The 17941-nt window shown below is 36.5% G+C and overlaps 1 protein-coding gene across 7 annotated transcripts in view; it reads left to right on the top strand.

The window, feature by feature from the left end:
* Positions 1-12910, top strand: part of amph (amphiphysin) — a 31696-nt gene extending 18786 nt beyond the window's left edge. For 2 of the 7 annotated variants that reach the window (XM_065276519.1, XM_065276518.1), the window contains exons 12-26: positions 1-102; positions 254-277; positions 2542-2565; positions 2862-3038; positions 4822-4854; positions 5291-5335; positions 6339-6506; positions 6741-6794; positions 7292-7339; positions 7609-7659; positions 7982-8023; positions 10522-10749; positions 11167-11340; positions 11414-11515; positions 11745-12910. In XM_065276519.1, the coding sequence (XP_065132591.1) occupies positions 1-102; positions 254-277; positions 2542-2565; positions 2862-3038; positions 4822-4854; positions 5291-5335; positions 6339-6506; positions 6741-6794; positions 7292-7339; positions 7609-7659; positions 7982-8023; positions 10522-10749; positions 11167-11340; positions 11414-11515; positions 11745-11849 (1377 nt within the window). In that variant the 3' untranslated portion in view covers positions 11850-12910. Of the gene's footprint in view, positions 103-253; positions 278-2541; positions 2566-2861; positions 3039-4821; positions 4855-5290; positions 5336-6338; positions 6507-6740; positions 6795-7291; positions 7340-7608; positions 7660-7981; positions 8024-9484; positions 9533-10521; positions 10750-11166; positions 11341-11413; positions 11516-11744 lie in introns of all 7 variants that reach the window. The other 5 variants (XM_065276523.1, XM_065276520.1, XM_065276521.1 and 2 more) reach the window with 4 other exon arrangements.
* The last annotated feature ends 5031 nt before the right edge of the window (positions 12911-17941 follow it).

Here is a 17941-nt window from a genome sequence, read left to right as displayed (position 1 = left end):
CCAAACGAGAAACCTGGAGAATCTCTCCTGGACATGGATTTTGATCCATTCAAGCCTGATGCCAATGCACCTATCGGGCAAACCCAGTCACCCATGTCTCAGGTGCCTTTTCACACTGTGATTTCTGGTTTGCTATCTTGAATTAAATTCAAATTAATGTGATAAAATCCTTAGCAAAAAGCACAACTTGCATGACTTGTTAAATTGTACAATTCTCATATAATATTAATAACAACTAATTTCTTCTCAAAAGGCATTATCTTGGGACCTTTGGGCGGTAAGTTTGCTGCTTGTTGTTTCATGTTTTAATTCCTGTAAAGTGTTCTTAGCACAAAAACAAAAATATATGTAAGCCTGTTTGAAATCCAGGCTAAAGTCTCATAATCTAATTTTGAAATTAGGAGCCTCAAAGTATGATTTCAATCATTGATTTCAATCTTTGTTATGATCTTACTCAGTCAATATTGAAGATATCAAGATTATATTTTCACAAAATGTACTTTACATTATGTAGGATGAGCGTATGGTCTAAGGGTGTTTTCACACCTGCCTCATTTAGTTCGGTTAAATCATCATCGATTGCTCACTTGGTGCGGTTCGTTCGGGCAGGTGAGAGTGCAGCAATCGAACTCTTGTGCGCACCAAAAGTGGACCAAACAAGCAGACCAAGACCTCCTTGAAGTGGTGGTCTCGGTACGCTTTCAAACGAACTCTAAAGCGGTTTGTTTGTGGTGAGAACACGATCCTAGATTGAACCAACCTAACTGCAAAAGTACTGCGCATTTTGGACTAAACCAGCTGCCGTAGTCAGCTGCGCAGTGCATTATCTGATGAGGAATTGTTTATTGACAGTTTCCATTAGCAATATTAGCACAATGACAGACCGCGGACATACCTAGATTGCGAGGCGGTGCTGGCGGAGCCTCAGAAATTTGGTGTCTTCGCCGTTTGTAGTGCAGTAAAACGTTGTTTTCAAGCCGCATCCGTGATTCATTCTGGAAATGAACAGTTTTTCTAGAGTGCTGTATACAAAATAAGGAATAATTGACGACAGGCCATTGAATTATAAGAAAATAATGCACACCCAAGATGCAATGCGGCATGACGCGAAGCGGAGTGCATTATTTTCAAATAATTCAAAGGACCGGAGTCAATTATTTCTCTTATACCATGGTTACCCCAAACATTGCTCTGGGGCCTATTTTTAAGACATTTGACAATTTAGGTGTGCGGTTATCAGAAATTAATGCATACTCACAGAACATTTCTCAGCCAATCAGAATACAGCATTCAACAGACCCGTGGTATACCTATGTATAACAACCACGGACATAATTATAGCACGCAGTCGTATGTCCACGTTGTCTGCTGTATTTTCCTCCTTTTTGTTTACTTTCGGGGTTCCGAACTACAGATGTGAAAACACCCTAAACTGCACGATGCAAGTGCACTTCAGGCATGTCCGAATCCACTTTTTCTAGTTTAACGATAGGAAAAATGGTCTATGCGCTTGGCACACAGTCTAAAAGGGTTGTTCCTATTCTTGTAATGAGTAATGGGTGTGTTTTGGGGGTAACGTGCAATAAACAAATGAGATAAATCTCATCTCCCATCCTATTTAAATGTCAGTTGCGCTCGCGCCAAGGTGAAGTCCCTATTTACATGGCGGAGTTTGTAAGCAGAAAAACTGTAAGCAGAGGAAGAAGACCACCAGTTTAAGATTGATGTTAAAAAATTGTGTTACATTTTTTTGTAATTAACGCTTTGGTTCTCTTTAAAAGTTGTTTTTTCAGTAATGGAGTACTTAGTAAAATAAACTGTGTTTTAATTGCTGATGAAGTATGATGCATGATCACTGTAATCTAAAAAAAAAAAAAAATTTATAAGAATAATTTACAAACATGCATAAAAGTGCATCTTTTACATTTTACCTTCCTTTAATTTTTTATATTTAAAAACGTTTGTGTACTGCTGCGCATCCGTGTGTAATAAGCAAACAAATGTTGTCGTCCCGTTTATAGACGCATATTACTAACACGCTCTTTAAATAACAAAAACAGTATTGCGCCATTGATTTAGACTTTAAACAAGGTTTTAGTTGGTCAATAGCGTACTCTATTTTAGTTGCCTCAAAATAGCAACGCACCAACAACGCATCTCAACACACATCGTTTTCAAGCCAGCACACCCATGAGTGCACAAATGGGCGCAAATGCATTTTCTATTTAAACAACGTGACACTGGATGTAAAAATAAGAACTGCGTTGGCCTCAAACTTGCATTGCATTGCGCTGCATTGCACCAGGTGTATGATAGGGCCCCATTATGTACGAATGTAAAGGAGAAAAATCTTGCTATTAGTCATATTTCTCACTTTCGTAAGTAGCTTTGGATAAAATGGATAATTGCTTAAATGTAAATGTCACAGTTAATCCCCCTGAAATGGTTTAGATTTAAAGTATTTTCTGTTCTTTTAAGCATTCATAAAATGCATCTAAGACAAGCATGAATTTGACATCACATACTTCTGTTCATTTCTAGGAAAATGCTGAGCCTGCACAGCCTGTAAGTAATCATGTCATGAATGTCTGGGTTAAAAAGCAATTTCAAATGTATTTAATACAGGGCAGAATTAGACTTTCGAGAAATAGCAGTTAGCGTCTTCCTAAATGGTCATTTAACCAGCCATATTACAAGACTAAATTACAAGATAAAATACTTTAGTTACAGACTAAATCTGTTTGCCATTTCTTTAGTATGACATTGTTTTCAAGTCTAAACATTATTTCTTTTTGCTCCCGATCCCTGAGTTTGTCATAGGAAAGATTTTGTTTTACTTTCTACCTGTTTTTCTTGATCAGGCTGCAGATGCTGGCTTTACTGCCAACTGGGCAGCTGATTTTGGATCTCCTGCAACCACGGGTGCCGAGGAATCTGCAAATGTTCAGCCTGCCGTGGATGGACAGGGTTGGCCACCTGCAGATGGCTGGCCTCCAGCAGAAGCACCACAGCCTCAGGGAGAGGCAACCACAGATGAGGTTAGAGCCTGGGATTCGGAAAACAACCCTGAGCCAAACCCAGACCGTGATCCTTGTGCTGTGGGGGGTGGTGAGGCCAAGCAGCATCCAGGACAGGGACAGGAGGGGGTAGACGAATCAGACTGGGCCACAAATCAAGTGGAGTGGGCAGAAGAAAAGACAGCTTGTGGGTCAGAGGAGAAAAGGGCAGAGGAGACAGGGGGCTTGCAATCCATGCCTGGAATCATTTTTACTAATGAGTTTGGTCAAGAGATTCAGGATGCCACCGAGCAGGAGCTGCACCTAGATCAGGATGGGGGAGAGGATTTCAAATGGGGCTTGTCTGGTCAGGTTGATGTAGATGGGTCAGGGTCAGAGTATGAGACTGCTGAAGAATGGGGAGATGGCCCAGGACAAAATGGGGGGTGGATAAGTGCTGATGATGAGCTTGAATCTGCATACACCGAAAATCCAGAACAATCTAAACCTGTGATCCAAGAGTCTTTTGCAGACTCGAGTGCAGGTGACACTGCTCTCAAGAAAATAACCACTGATGACTCTGGGTTCGGTGGTGATGCATTTGCCGGCAGTTGGGATCATCCCATGGAGAACGTAAAGCCAGATGGGGAAAAAACATGTATGTCAGAACTGGAACAAAACAGCACTGAGAAGCCAGATTCAGACTGTCCTCAGGGCGTTGATGACATTGGACAACTTTCAGATGCATTTAGCACTGAAGGAACTGACCCGTTTGGTATAGGGAATGATCCTTTTGCCCCAACAGGGGATGACCCATTTGGTACAGGTAACGATCCTTTCGCTAACTCAGACAAAGATCCTTTTGGACAATCCGTGACGGATTCAATAAAGTCTTTGGAGCAAGAGTCCAAGGGCTTTTCAGAGAGTGATCCATTTGCTCCAGAGAGCGATAAAAGTGGGTTTGATTCTGATCCCTTTGCAGAGACCCAAGCAGCAGGTGTAACAGGGTGGACAGCAGACCCCTTTGCCACACAATTCCTATCAGACCCTTTTCCTGTTGAGAGCAACCAGGACCAGTTTGTTATCGATACCACATGTGATCCTTTTGCCAATGAAAGTAGTAAGGATCCATTTACCAATGTGGACAACCACAGGTGGGCAGGTGCTTGGGAAACCACAGGACCAAATGAGATAGGTGGAGAAGTAAAAGATGACAAAAGCGGACAGGCCAACGGGTGGGCAGCTTTTTCTGCACCAGCTGCTGACTTGGACTCCTCCAGCAAGGGCTCCTGGCAAGAGGTGAACGATAGCGGTGGCTTCTTCTCCTCGGATGTACAAGGAAACTTCACATCAAGCTGGCCTGGTGAGTCCAGCAGCCTACCTCAGGAGCCCTTTGCATCTTTCCCTGGACCGAATGAAACATCTGATCCTAAAGGTACCTCTGGTGGTCTTAAAGAGCCCGAGAACTCAGACCTGTCCGAAGACGAAGTCGCAAACCGAAGATACGGAAAGTTATACCACGAGATAGATACAGAGCTGGAAGAGGTACCTGACTTCCTGCCACTGCTTAGTTTAGTGTTTAGAGTAGATTACAGCAGGAATACTTCCCTCTTTTCCTGCCTACAGATGAAGTACCATTTTCCTGCTATGAAAAACCTCATGGACCCTGGAACCAATCCCATAGTCTGCAGCCCCGAGCCCTTTTCTCCTCTCTCTCCTTTGCTTGCTTTGACTGCTTGTTAGTTTTACTAGTTTGAAGTATATTTTCAGTGTTGAAGGTTTGTACAATCAAAATGATATTTTAACTACTTTTAATTTGGTTTAGGTGTCCAACAAGGCTTTTAATGGATTTTCTAAGGTAAATAGGACAGTAAAAATTTACTTTTAGTTTAGAATAGAAATTATAAGAAAATTGATGCTGTCATTGCATCATGAATTGTGGCCAAACTTAAAAGCTACATTGGCTAATGTGATTGTATTAGTATTGAGGTTTTGTTTAAATTGGAACTTTGGAACATAATATTTTCTTTTTTTATTTATTGATAAACCTTACAATTTCTTAGCCAATTTTCATTCAGCTGCATGATCCATTTTAAGGAAAATGTTTATTAATAAAATAAGCATTTGATACCTGGTGTTCAGAAGTAATATTGGCCCTTTTGTGTGACCCTAACTAATTCCTGTTCCATGAGAGATTCATGATACATTTATTATCAAACAATAATTCTAGCTGTTTGCATGTTTCAGATTTCAATTTGCTTATGTCCTTTCCTTTATTGTCTGTTTTCGTTTAGACGGATGCAACATTCCCAACATTTGCAGTTGACTTCAATAAGATGGTGAGTTGGAAATCTTTAGATAGTAATGGTAGATTTTAACAACGGTGCTTTTTTCATCCCTGAAAGAAATCAACTGTTCAATGAGTACCATAAATGTATCTTTGTATTATCATTATTTATGTATCATTATTTTTTATGTTTTTGGTTTCTCAAATGTAGGAACATATGTGACTCTGGACCACAAAACCAATCATTAGGGTCAATTTTTTTAATCTTCTGAAAGCTGTATATAAGCTTGCGTGTGATGTGTGATTTGTTGGGATAGGATACAATTTGGTTGAGATACAACTATATAAAATCTGGAATCTGAGGTTGCAAAAAATATAAATATTGAGGAAATCGCCTTTAAAGTTGTCAAAATAAAGTCCTTAGCATTGCATCCACTCACAAAAAAAAAGTTTAAATGTATGTATGGTAGAAAATTTACAAAATATGTTTTTAGAACATGATCTTTAGATAATATACTAATAATTTTTGGCATAAAAGAAAAATCGATCATTGTGATTACAGTGTAATGTTGGCTATATTGCTACAAATATACCTGTGCTACTGAAGACTGGTTTGGTTGTCCAGGGTCACGTATTGTGTTTGCTTTTTGTATTTTTGTTAAAACAATTTATTCCAATGAATGTACTAAGAGCATCTGTCCTTACATACGCTTTAAAACAAACAGTGCTAAATGGCACTAAAAGTGGTTCACTGGCTCGTAATCATAGAGGAACTATTTTTAAGTGCCATTTAGTACCTGTGTAGCACCATATTGTGCTATATAGAACCATATCTGGTGCTATAGTGGTGCTATATAACCCTCGGATGGTTCTTCATAGGTGCTTCAGTTCATAGGTGCTATATAGCACTAAAATGGTTCACCTATACTTACGAGCTTTTAGTTCTGTTTAGCACTAATTTTTTTGAGTGTACTGAATTAAACCTTAGGGTCATTACCCGAATGTGGAAAGTCCCACTGGGAAGTCTTATTATCTTCTTGTAAATGTGTATTAAGTCTGAGGCTGAGGCCCCAGAGGCTGATGTAACTGAAGAAGAAGTTGAAGCGGCTCCAGCCTCAGTACCTGAGGTCCCTGAGGTGTCTGAGAGCCCCGTCACCACCCCCCCTACAGACACCCAACCAGCAGAGATCACTGCTTCAAGCCCTCCTGCAGAAACAGCCACTGTGAGTGACCGTAAAGTGTCATACTTCTGATGTCATCATCATCACATCGTCATCATTATTCTCATCATTTTTGTCAAAAATTTTTTTTTATAATCGGCATCACAAAGCATCGTCATCGCCATCACTGTCATCATTATCGTCTTGCATCAGGGCTTAAAACATTGTTATTTTACTACTGTTTTAATGAGAGCTGGAGTTGTTGATCATACGCTGTGTATTGTGTTGTTGATAAAGAGCCCTGTGGAGTCTCCAGTGTCTGCTGAGACTGAAGCAGCTGAGCAGACTGAGGTATGTGCTTTTATACCCCTGATAAGTTTAATATAGGAAGAAAAGTGGCTGAATTATTGGATCTTTGTCAAGTTTTTTGTTTTGTTTTTTGCTTTAATTAATTTGGTGTGCTTTTCATTGAATCCCAATGCAGATTTTATCTGTGATATTTTATTTTTTTATTTTCAGTAATTGCTTATTTTATTTATAGACATAACTTGTTTTTTTGTTTTGTTTTTCAATGTGTTGTTTTTATTCTGCTTTTATTTTGTTTAACTTGGTAATTTCAGGTAAACCAAGACACTTTTATGTCCCAATATCTCATTTTGAAATGGTTTTTTATTCTGCATTACTTCAGATTGAATGCTTAAGATTGCAGACACACATTACTAAACGTTTTATCATCAGACTCCTAAGACAATTTTAATGTTAATCTTAACACTATATCATCATTGTTTAGATTATTATCATTATTATAAAAAAATTTTGATTAAATGATCTTAACCATCATTCTGTAGCTCCCAACTGAAGACATACAAAAGGAGCAACCTGATCAAGCATCCCCGGTAATTATAATTCATGCCACATATAAGTGGCATACAGTAAGAGAAGCTCAAGTCATATGCAGCATCGTCACATATGATCTTGGTTTCTTATCTAACAAACTGACTGTTCTGTATCATCAGGAAATGTTTTGTGCCTTTACTGCACCTATAAAGTAACAGTAAAGTGACCAAATGCATCCTTTAATGTATGTGATCCAGGATATGACAAGAGAAAAACTTTTTGTCAGTAAAAGGAGATAGCATGATTGTTTTTTATTATACGCATGTAGGAATCTCCTCCAATCCAAGAAACAGAGGAGACATCATCAGAGACAATTCTGGTAATCAATGCGTTCCAAATATTAAGTCACTATTGCTGTCTATTATCAAATCCCACAGTTTTACTTCTCCTATAACTGCATCACATGTTATTAGTTAAACAGGATTTTTACATGAATCCAGACTCTTACACAGATACATATAAAGGCTACCACTAAAGACCAACTTTACACACCAGGTTTAATGATTGAATGAGTTCTTAACTGATCTGGGCTCAGTTTTTCTTTACATAAGAAACAATTCAGTCAAGTGACACTAGACATTATATGTGTAATATGAATAAATAAATGTGTAATGTTGATAATAGCATTTCTTTGTCTATAGGCTACTGCAGAAGATAAAGAGTCTCCCATTGAAGAGACTCCGGTAACTATAAGTCTAATTGATTAAATTAATTATTTCAGTGTTGTCATGGTAACAAGACTAGTTATGTTATGTAAAACAGTTTTTAAATGTTAATTTGTACTTTATTTTATTTTGTTTCATCATGAAGCCATATCTAAATGTATTAGAAACACTTTACAATATTTGTTTTCATTAGTTAATGCACTACCTAACATGAACTAAACAACACGAAACATTTTTTAGTTAATGTTCATTTTATTGTTAATACCTTTTTAAAACCAAACGTTGTGCACAATTAAGTAACATAAACAACTTTATTGGTATTAACTAACATTAACATTATAAAACTATATAGCTAATATTTAGTTCATGGTAGAAAATGCAGCCTCAGTATAAATTATTTCTAGACTAAGTCTGGTCAAAAAAGTCCATGTAAAGTCTGATATTAAATGTGTTTTGAGTATGTCACACCCCAGAACAATTTGTGATTAACCACCCAGCCAAATTTGATGGGTAAAAAAACTTGACTGATCTCATGGAAAGTCGTGTTACAGTCATGCAAAATTGTATTAATTCATTTGTGTCCATGGCACAAAATTTTGCTTTTTTCGTCTTTTTCGTGTCACTCGAATTTCTATAAATAGTTTCTCGTGTCCATGGTACGACTTTCTTTTTCGTTTATGTATTGTTTTCTCATTGTTTTTTCACTTTCTGTTGCATTTTTAGACACCCTAACCCCAAATCTAACCCCAACCCCAAACAACAATTATTTATAAATACTTATTTATAAAGGGGAAAGAGTGTCACGGAAAAGACATTCGTGCTCAAGGCACAAAAAAAGCTGAATTTCGTGCCATGGACACAATATATCAATAAAATTTTGCGTGACTATAACACGACTTTCCGTGAGATCATGTTGCAAAAAACAGCAAATAAATAAAACAAGTTATCAAAATGGAGCAGTCCCTCTCAACTTTCAAACATCGGCCCCTGAATGGATGCTCGTGATTGTGTTAGCAAATAATCCTGAACACAGAAATGTGGAAAAACTGTTAAATGGTGTAACTTCACAATTAGTTCACAGTCTTTGTGTAACAGCAATATATTTCTTACATCTATAATGCGTTTAGAAACCATTTTCATCTGGCTTCATATGAAACAGACTTGTTGTGATTACCAAATTGTTGCCTGAAAAACCTTGCAACAGAATGGTGGTCACATTAGTTATACAGTAGTTGTTACTATTTAATTAGATTTTTGTCTCATGAACAGTGTTTGTTGGTGGATGGACAAATGTGCTGTGCCATTAATCAAAACCTCCAAGCCATGTTTTTGTATATGTGTATGTGTTTTAAGTTAGTGAAGGTACAATCTAGGTTGCAACAGTTGGCAGTCCATTTACTACAGCACTAAAACAAGCAATAGTGATATTACTGTACACATAAGAGTTTATTAGCTTCAAACACAATGTTTTGTTGTTAGATTCAGAGAAGACTCGAGCCACTGTTTCAGCTAAATCAGATTGTACTAGTAAGTTTACTTTTCATTTCATGTTTTTTTTTTTTTTGCTGCTCTGTTCTATTACAAGCGTTTGAACCATTTTAAGGTTGCGCACATTAATACCAATGACACAGAGATGATATAAGCACACAGTTCCTCCTGCTTACCGAACCTTTAAATAGCGACTTAGCTGATAACTGTTATTACCCCTCTTACCCAATAATGATCATTTTTGGTTTCCATGGTGACCCCATTCTCACATCACCATAATGGGCAGTGATTTTACAAATGTTCATGTTCAGCTGTCATTATATATCGCTTGTGTTAATGCATAGCATAGTTTTGAAATGTAATGGAGCACAAATTGTTTTTCATTTTATTCTTGAGTCATAATTAAATGAGAATCTTTGTTTTTTGCAACGTCCTTATACTACAGTATGTATATCGAGTTAAACTAAGCTTTTTAAATACAGTGTCACAATAGTATGGACTGTGAATTAAAGTTATAGTACATGGTTAAATATACACTGATTCAAAAAACAGGTACCATGCTGGGGCGTTACCCTTTCAGAAAGTACACCTTTGCACATAAAGAGTTAATATTAGTGGATCATTTTTTCGAACAGTGTATTAAAGGTTTTACGAACATCTAATGGTGTTCATCGATATTTAAATACATTCTTATCTATATTATAAATGAATGTTTACCCATATAACCTCACCCATTAGACAGTGGTCATCCACTATGAATCATGATATCCCAGCCCTTCATACCATCTGGTGAACTTTACCTTTACCGATGGTGAAACTCAAGTCAGTTTGTTAGGAGAACTGACTCATCACCTTTCACTTCCCAGGACAGTTTTAACCACAGCTGTTAAACTGACTCCTGTAGCCCTCCATTGTGACACTCCGAGTGCCCCCCTGTGTGGTGCTACTGTATGCACCGATCCATCCACATGAGTGGTTGTGTTGAGTGTTTTAAAACACTGGCTCTCACTCCTGGGCACCTCTTCTAGACCATAGATGCCAAACCGGAGGAAGAGGCCAGTTCAGTAGATGTCAAACAAGAAGAGCCTGATAGTGTTGAGTCCGAACCAGGAGATGAACCAGATAATGTTGAGACCCAACCAGGAGATGTTCCTGATCATATTGAGTCCGAACCAGGAGATGTCCCTGGTAATGTTGAGCCCCAACCGGGGGATGAAACCAGTAAGGAAAGTGCTGCAAACAATGGGAAAGAGGAGGTAGATATTCAGCTGTGCACACCAAGACTTGGGTTTCCTATGTAATCACTACATCATATTTAAAATTAAAATGCATGGACACAAATCTGTTTTGTTATTTTTACCCCCGGCGTTGTTCAAAAGGGACGAACACTCTTAAGTGCTGAGTTACATTAACCCAGACGGTTAATGGGTTAAAACATCCAAGCATACAGTAGGTTAACTTATAGCCTTACTGGCAGCATTTTTGAGAGTTAATATCTAAATATTTTTTATTTTAACCAATTAGGTTTTCAATTAATATCCCCTTTATACATTCACTTTTTTGTGTATCGTATATTTTTGTGAAAGCATTGGGCAAAGTTATACTGTTGGGTAAACAAGATCTGTATTTTATTTGCCACTGAAATGTGATCATATATATTTGTGTCATCTCAGGAGAAGATGCCCATCCCTTCAGTTGTTATTGAACCTGCCTCTAGCAATGAGGGTGATGATGATCGTGATGGTGATTTCACATCTCCGATAACAGCAAGCGGTAACGGAGTGATACCAGAATGCCCGACACCTGAAGACGTCCCCTCTGGAATGCCCCGTGGCTTCCTTTACAAGGTCATTATAGAGCTTATAAAGATCTGAGCTTGTATGTTTATGTAGATTTACTCACTTTGATATTGTCCTGTAGGTGGAAACATTGCATGATTTTGAAGCAGCAAACCCAGATGAGCTGGAGCTGAAAAAAGGAGACATTGTTTTGGTAGTACCCACAGAACATCCTGAAGATCAGGTGCGATTCGTCTTGATGGTTTAGCAGTACTTGTTTATTCTCAGAGAAAATCAGCAGGTCAAATTTTATGAATTGGCTTTGCAAGCTGTGCAAGATTTCCTTTTTTGCAAATGTAGTAGCCAGAAAATAAAAAGATCTCAAAGATAAAGTGGAACATTTTTTGGGGGGGAAACAGAATTAATAATAACTAATTATGTCTTTTATTGGTCATTGTATTGAATGTCTTTAGGATGCCGGTTGGCTCACTGGTATGAAAGAGAGCGAATGGTTACAGCTGGGTACCTCGGCTCACAAAGGACTGTTTCCTGAAAACTTTACACAGCGTCTGGATTAAACACCCTTAGCGGCATGCGGATCTGGACATTTGCAGACAGACCTGCCCAACGGGAAGTCTGACGTACTGATGACAGCTGTCAATCAGACCTGGAAATAACACGTAAAAGGAAATAATGAAGCAAGTGGAGATACAAATAACAAATAACTACTCAGAAAATATCTAAGCATGACGTGATAGTATGGTCAACCCTTCTCGCGAAACCAAGATATCCTTGTTTTTGTTTGTTTAGCTGTGAACAGCAATGAATTGATGTGTGCTTTGTTGGATCTCTGGTGACCTCCACATGTAATCTCTGTCTGATCTAAAGTGAAAGTTTCCCCTCTGACGACAAAAAATACCTAATCCTCTCTGCACCAAGTGTGTTGTATTGACTTTGTTGCCCTGCAGCGGATTTGAGCAGAATTTGTAGTGATATGATCTATTTAACCATTCTAAGTGTTACACGAAACTTAGGTGTTTTCTTTCGGATATAAATGTTACATTGCATCATTGTTAGTGTTCTCTGTAGTTTCACGGCTGGCCGTGCGCGGCTCTGGTGGTGGTATTTGGCATACTTGATATTGTTTTGGGACAAGACTTTTAGTGTTTATGCCAAATTCATTGAAGAAAATGGATATCTGTTCAGTTTATAGCATGAAAAAATGTTCTGAGATGAAATCTGAAATATTGCACCTGGCAAATTCAGCTTTGCAAAACACAAAATGTAGCGCCCTACAATATGTGTATTATATTCACAGTTACATTTATTCAGAATTTATTCTTGAACGGATGTGGAAAGATTAATTTGTGAATGCTGTTTCACGATCGAGGAAATTGTATTTATTTAACTTTATATTTTTAAGCCAATGAAAAGTGGGAAAGTTTACGGGTGGGGAATCTAAAAAATATGCAATATATGTGATGGCTTGATAGAGTAGCCATTGTCATTACTGTTGGGTTCTGAGACAAAAACAGCATCACTCTTGTGTTTGTATTGTTAACCTCACTGTAGAGCATTTCTGTGATGTACATATCTGTGCTAATTTATCTGTAAAGTGAATAAAGAATAGTTCATATGAGTTTTAAGGTTCATTTTCATGAAAAGCAAAGTAACATGTAACAGTAGGTTTTTCTAAATATTAAAGCACTGTTGTTTAAAGCAAGATTTTTTTTACCTTCAAATAACGTTTCCAAAAAAGTTTCAGTCGTTCATCCACTCGAAACGGTCCTGTAGTTCTAGTGGAAACTACAAAAACTTGCTTTACGGCAGACCTACAATCAAATTAGAGCCAGCTTTCCTGCAGTAGGCTAAATTATTTACGACAGTGGTAATGTACAACTCCGTTTCCAACCTGTAGGGGGAGCAAAGAGCAAAAACTCTTTAGTGTTGTTTTAAATTAGTCTTTTATCTGCACACAGCAAATTTAATACTGCATTTTGTTCACAGTTATTTAAATTCTAATACAATGTGTGATAGCTCCACAAATCATATATACTTGTTTGATAATTACTGGTCAGTGTTTGTGCAGTTTAACAACGTTAGTTGCAGTTTATAATATAGGCCTGGTTGTATTTGTAATGACACTCGAGTTGCGCAAGGGGGCAACATTTGTCTTTCTGTGATACTGTTTGTTCCTCTCGGCTATACATTAGCAGTGTGCAGTATTAACATTAAAAATGTCGGAATAGTAGGTTCATGTTATGTTTTATGCAATGCAGTAATATTCTGTAATTTATCACAAAGAAACCGGACTGCGCATCTGAACTTAAGTATATCTTTAAAGTTTAATCACAGATATGTTCCAGAAACTGTTCAGATTTTTTGGAATCAAGAAATCCCATCAGTTTTGTTATTGTGGCCTATTTGTTGTAGGCCTATTCCATTTGTTTATTATTGTATGTGTTACTGCTTTTCCACATAAAATAAATCAAAATCAAATTAAATATATAAATGCATATTGGTCACAAATCATGTTCAAAATAAAAGTGCCCCAGCGTCTTATACTAGGGCTTGTTTTGACATAAATTAACTAGGCTATAATGTTGATAATAGATCAGGATCAGGTAAATAACTGCGTTAAATTATATGCCAATTAGCCAGAGAAAGATGGTTTATGTAGGTAACTCTCAAATGATATTTTCTTTCGTGGTTTGCTTTTGAAGGCGTTGTTGTGGCGATGACGTCGTAAGCCGCACAGGGCAGCGCGCGAACAATAGCGCCAGATTGTCTTTTGTCGTTTATAATTCTTCAAGTTTTTGGACAACAAGGTTTGTTGTCACAATGTCTTGGATGATGAAATGTTGTCTGTTAGTTGTTTTAATAGGTAAGGTTGTAGTTTCCCCTTATATTAATTATTCTGCTGGTGTTTGTTGTTTATAACACATGTTGACTGAATCTGTTATTGTTTTAGATAAATGTGTGAATCAAAAGATCACGTATCCTGAACCGCAGGTTATTAGAACAAAAGGTAGATCAGGTATGGTGAAATGCACTGCGGAACAGACCTCTGCTCTCCACTGGTACAGAGCTAAATCAGGCGAAGCTTTCCAAAGGATCCTGTATTTCGACGCTGGAAAACCCAAAATCGAGGAAGCTTTCCGCGGCAGAGTCAGTGCAGGGATACGTCAAAATACAGCGACCCTCACTATCTCAAGGCTCGAGTTAGAGGATTCGGGGATGTATTACTGTGCGCTCTGGAGTTCAGACAACAGCACACAGTGTTAATAAAGAGAGGAAATCTTTACAAAAACCCGCTAACATCATCACATACCAGTTTATTTTAATCAACACTTTAACAGCCCCCCATGAGCGTCATTTAGTCTACATGAATGAATTGTATGCTTATACAGGGAACATTGTGTCATTGTAAACTGTTTTTAACAGCTTTAAAGTGTATCCATATCTCAAAAGAAACACTGCGCACTTTTTAGATAGACATGCCGTAACCTACACTAGCTGTACCTATGTCAGTATAATATACTGTATATGCCTCTTTCAGGTGACTTATACTGTAATAATTCAATTGATAAAATTAATAACAATTGCTTTTAAAAAAAAAATGAAATCACAAAATTAAAGGTTCAGTTTGGGTTTTAGGGTTTAAATTAACATTTTTTTTTAAAAAAATCATAAATTTAAGATTGATAAACAAACAAATAAAAAATAGTATCATACACTGCTCACTTATAGTTATAGTGGCCATAATTTAGAAGTGTGATGATTAAAATAAAATGATAAATCGCAAATGCACAGCTTGCAGAGCACATGAAGAAAAATCACATAGCACATGCAGTTTTAGTTTAAATTATTTACACTTTTTGCCAAAGTGACTTACAAAAGTGAGGTACAGTTCGATGATATTTAAATTTAAGATTATTACAAACGTTAAAATTGTTTTTATTATCTTGACATCTGGGTTTTATTTAAATGAAACAGCTGTTGGAGTGACTTTGAAACAAGATCAACAAGCTTTGTGTAAGGAAGAAAAACTTCAAAGTGACTGATTTACAATCCTTGAATTATATCCATTGGTATCAAAAGAGAGAAGGTGAAGCTCTGTCAAGACTGCTGTATATCTGGTAATGTCAACTATGATCCCGGATCCCAATAATCCACAAGCAAATCATTTCACTGTAGATAAAACACAACTTTATAATCTCAAACTAAGCAACACAAAACTGAGACATGCTGCAGTTTACTATTGTGCTTACTGGGACTTTTATGTATAAATACTATTATTATTTTCTTTTTATAACAATGAAATGCAATATTTGTAGTATTTGTATACAGTTTGTTTATTCATCTCCAGCAGTGTGTGGTGCTGTTGAGCTGTCAAAGAGGATTACAACACTATTCAGGTGTTTATGAATTTGTATTGTAAATTACTTACAATAATTTTAAGAGAATCCAGTTTGAACATCTGATATAACAGTCAGGTGTCGTCAAGAGGAATCCATTTTCATAAAAAATAATTTTTAAGCATCTGAGCCTTTTTTATGTTGACTTACTGATATCATTTATGGAAAAGGCATTAACATTTATTATAACTCCGCCTCAGGAAATGACATCAGCAATGTGTAAATGAACAATTACAGAAATTATTTTAATTTAACACAGCATAGGAAGTACAAGAAATCTCATAAAGCTTTCTGTATAGTCTCTTACATAACTAAATGAAAGATGCTGATATATGTGTGTACTGTTATCATCTTAATGATCTATGGTAAGTACACTTCAGTATTAGAGTAAATAAACCAGAAGATAACAACTCATTACAAACAACAAATAACTAATTTTCAGTTTATTTAATCACAGGTGTTGAAGGTTTGACATTAAAACAAAGTCAGATATCCTGGACAAAACTTTCTAGAAAAACTGTAATTTTCAAATGTGAAGTATCAGACCTGAACACTGGTTATGTCCACTGGTACTTAAAGAAAGATGGTGAGACATTAAAAGGTTTGCTTTACATTTCCACATCTGGCATCACCATAAAAGAAGCAAAAGAATTTGAAGGCCAGAAAAATGGAAATTCGTACCACCTGATACTTTCAGAGATAAAGAAGGAGCATGCCGGTGTTTATTACTGTTCAGCCTGGGAAAACAACCACAGTGAAATAACGCTATTACATCTGATATATAAACCCTGAGAGAAACTCACAACAGGAAACCAGAATGCAACTGTTATTACAGTAAAGACAGATCATCTCTGAGCAATGCAACCACAAGCAGTTTATAGTTACAAATAAAAAATATGCACACATTAAACAGGTTAACTCATGGTTTACATGCAAAGTTAACAATATAATATAGGCTGATGGTCATAAAATTTGGAAATATTAAACGATAACAAAATAATTTGTTATATGTTAACTAATGAACCTTATTGTAAAGTGTTAACAACATAGTCTCAGATGCCTCCAGTCCAGACACAGAATTTATATACTGTAAATCTAACTATACAGCCATGCAAAAAATGTTCGATCACCATTATGTCCTGCTAAACTACAGTATGACAGAAAAGATAAGCAACATTCAATAAAAGACTGAATATTTTACAGAGACAAACTCCAAGATCCATTTCAGATTGCACAGATATTCAGACAGGAGACAAAGTGACCACTGAATAAAATAATCAGAGTTTATTAAATAATCTTAGTTGTGTTCTCAATGCTCATTCTGACTTTGACTAGATACAGATTCAGCAGATTTCTATGTTTTGTGGTAACTTTTAGACATGAGGTCACTGTCCAAACTGTATTATTATAAGTATTTATTAACATCCTGCAGTTTGTGGAGTATCTTTATTATAGTTTAGTATCATAAACCACATCAAACTCAGTCTATCATGAGGGCAGGGAGCTCAACGGTATTACAACTTCCTGTTTTATAGAAATAAATTTCACCCTCTTCCAATAAAAGACACAAATCTCTCTAGACTCCCTCTGTCACTATGAGCGCACTTCTGAAATTATTTGTTTTTCTCTTTATTTATTTGATTATCAGTGGTAAGTCAGTGTTTTAATATGTGACCATATTATATTGTTCCTATTAATCGAATCATTTCGACCTGATTTCATCTTACATTTACTTAATGTTTTATACAGTTTCTGTGAAATAATAGCTTATTGGTTTTGCAGTGAATGAAGCAATTGAGCTGCAACAGAAAATCTCACTGACCAAAGCAGAAGAGAAGTTAGCCATTATCGACTGTTATTTCCCTTCAGACTGCTATAGCTACATACACTGGTATCAACAAAAAGATGGAGAAACTTTTAAGAGAATGATGTACTCAAAAATCAGTGATGGATCCATAACACATGATACTGGTTTTGAGTCAATAAAATCAGAAAAGAAAACATCAAATCACTTTGTTTTAAAAATCACCCAACTAAAACAAGAAGATTCAGGAGTTTATTATTGTGCATGCTGGTATGGCAGCACAGTGACAATAAAAAACCCAAACCCTTAACAAAAACTGAATAAACCACAACTATTCCTCCATATACAAAACTATAATTAAATTTTTATCATTTTTATCATATAATGTATGAGACCAACAAAGTAATATTGTTATAATATGTAAGATCGGTTTTGTCCAACAGAAGAA

The sequence above is a fragment of the Paramisgurnus dabryanus genome, chromosome 6 (genome assembly GCF_030506205.2).
Source record: "Paramisgurnus dabryanus chromosome 6, PD_genome_1.1, whole genome shotgun sequence".
NCBI lineage: Eukaryota > Metazoa > Chordata > Actinopteri > Cypriniformes > Cobitidae > Paramisgurnus > Paramisgurnus dabryanus.
The sequence above is the reverse complement of the archived record's forward strand: the minus strand, read 5'-3'. Positions and strand labels throughout refer to the sequence as shown.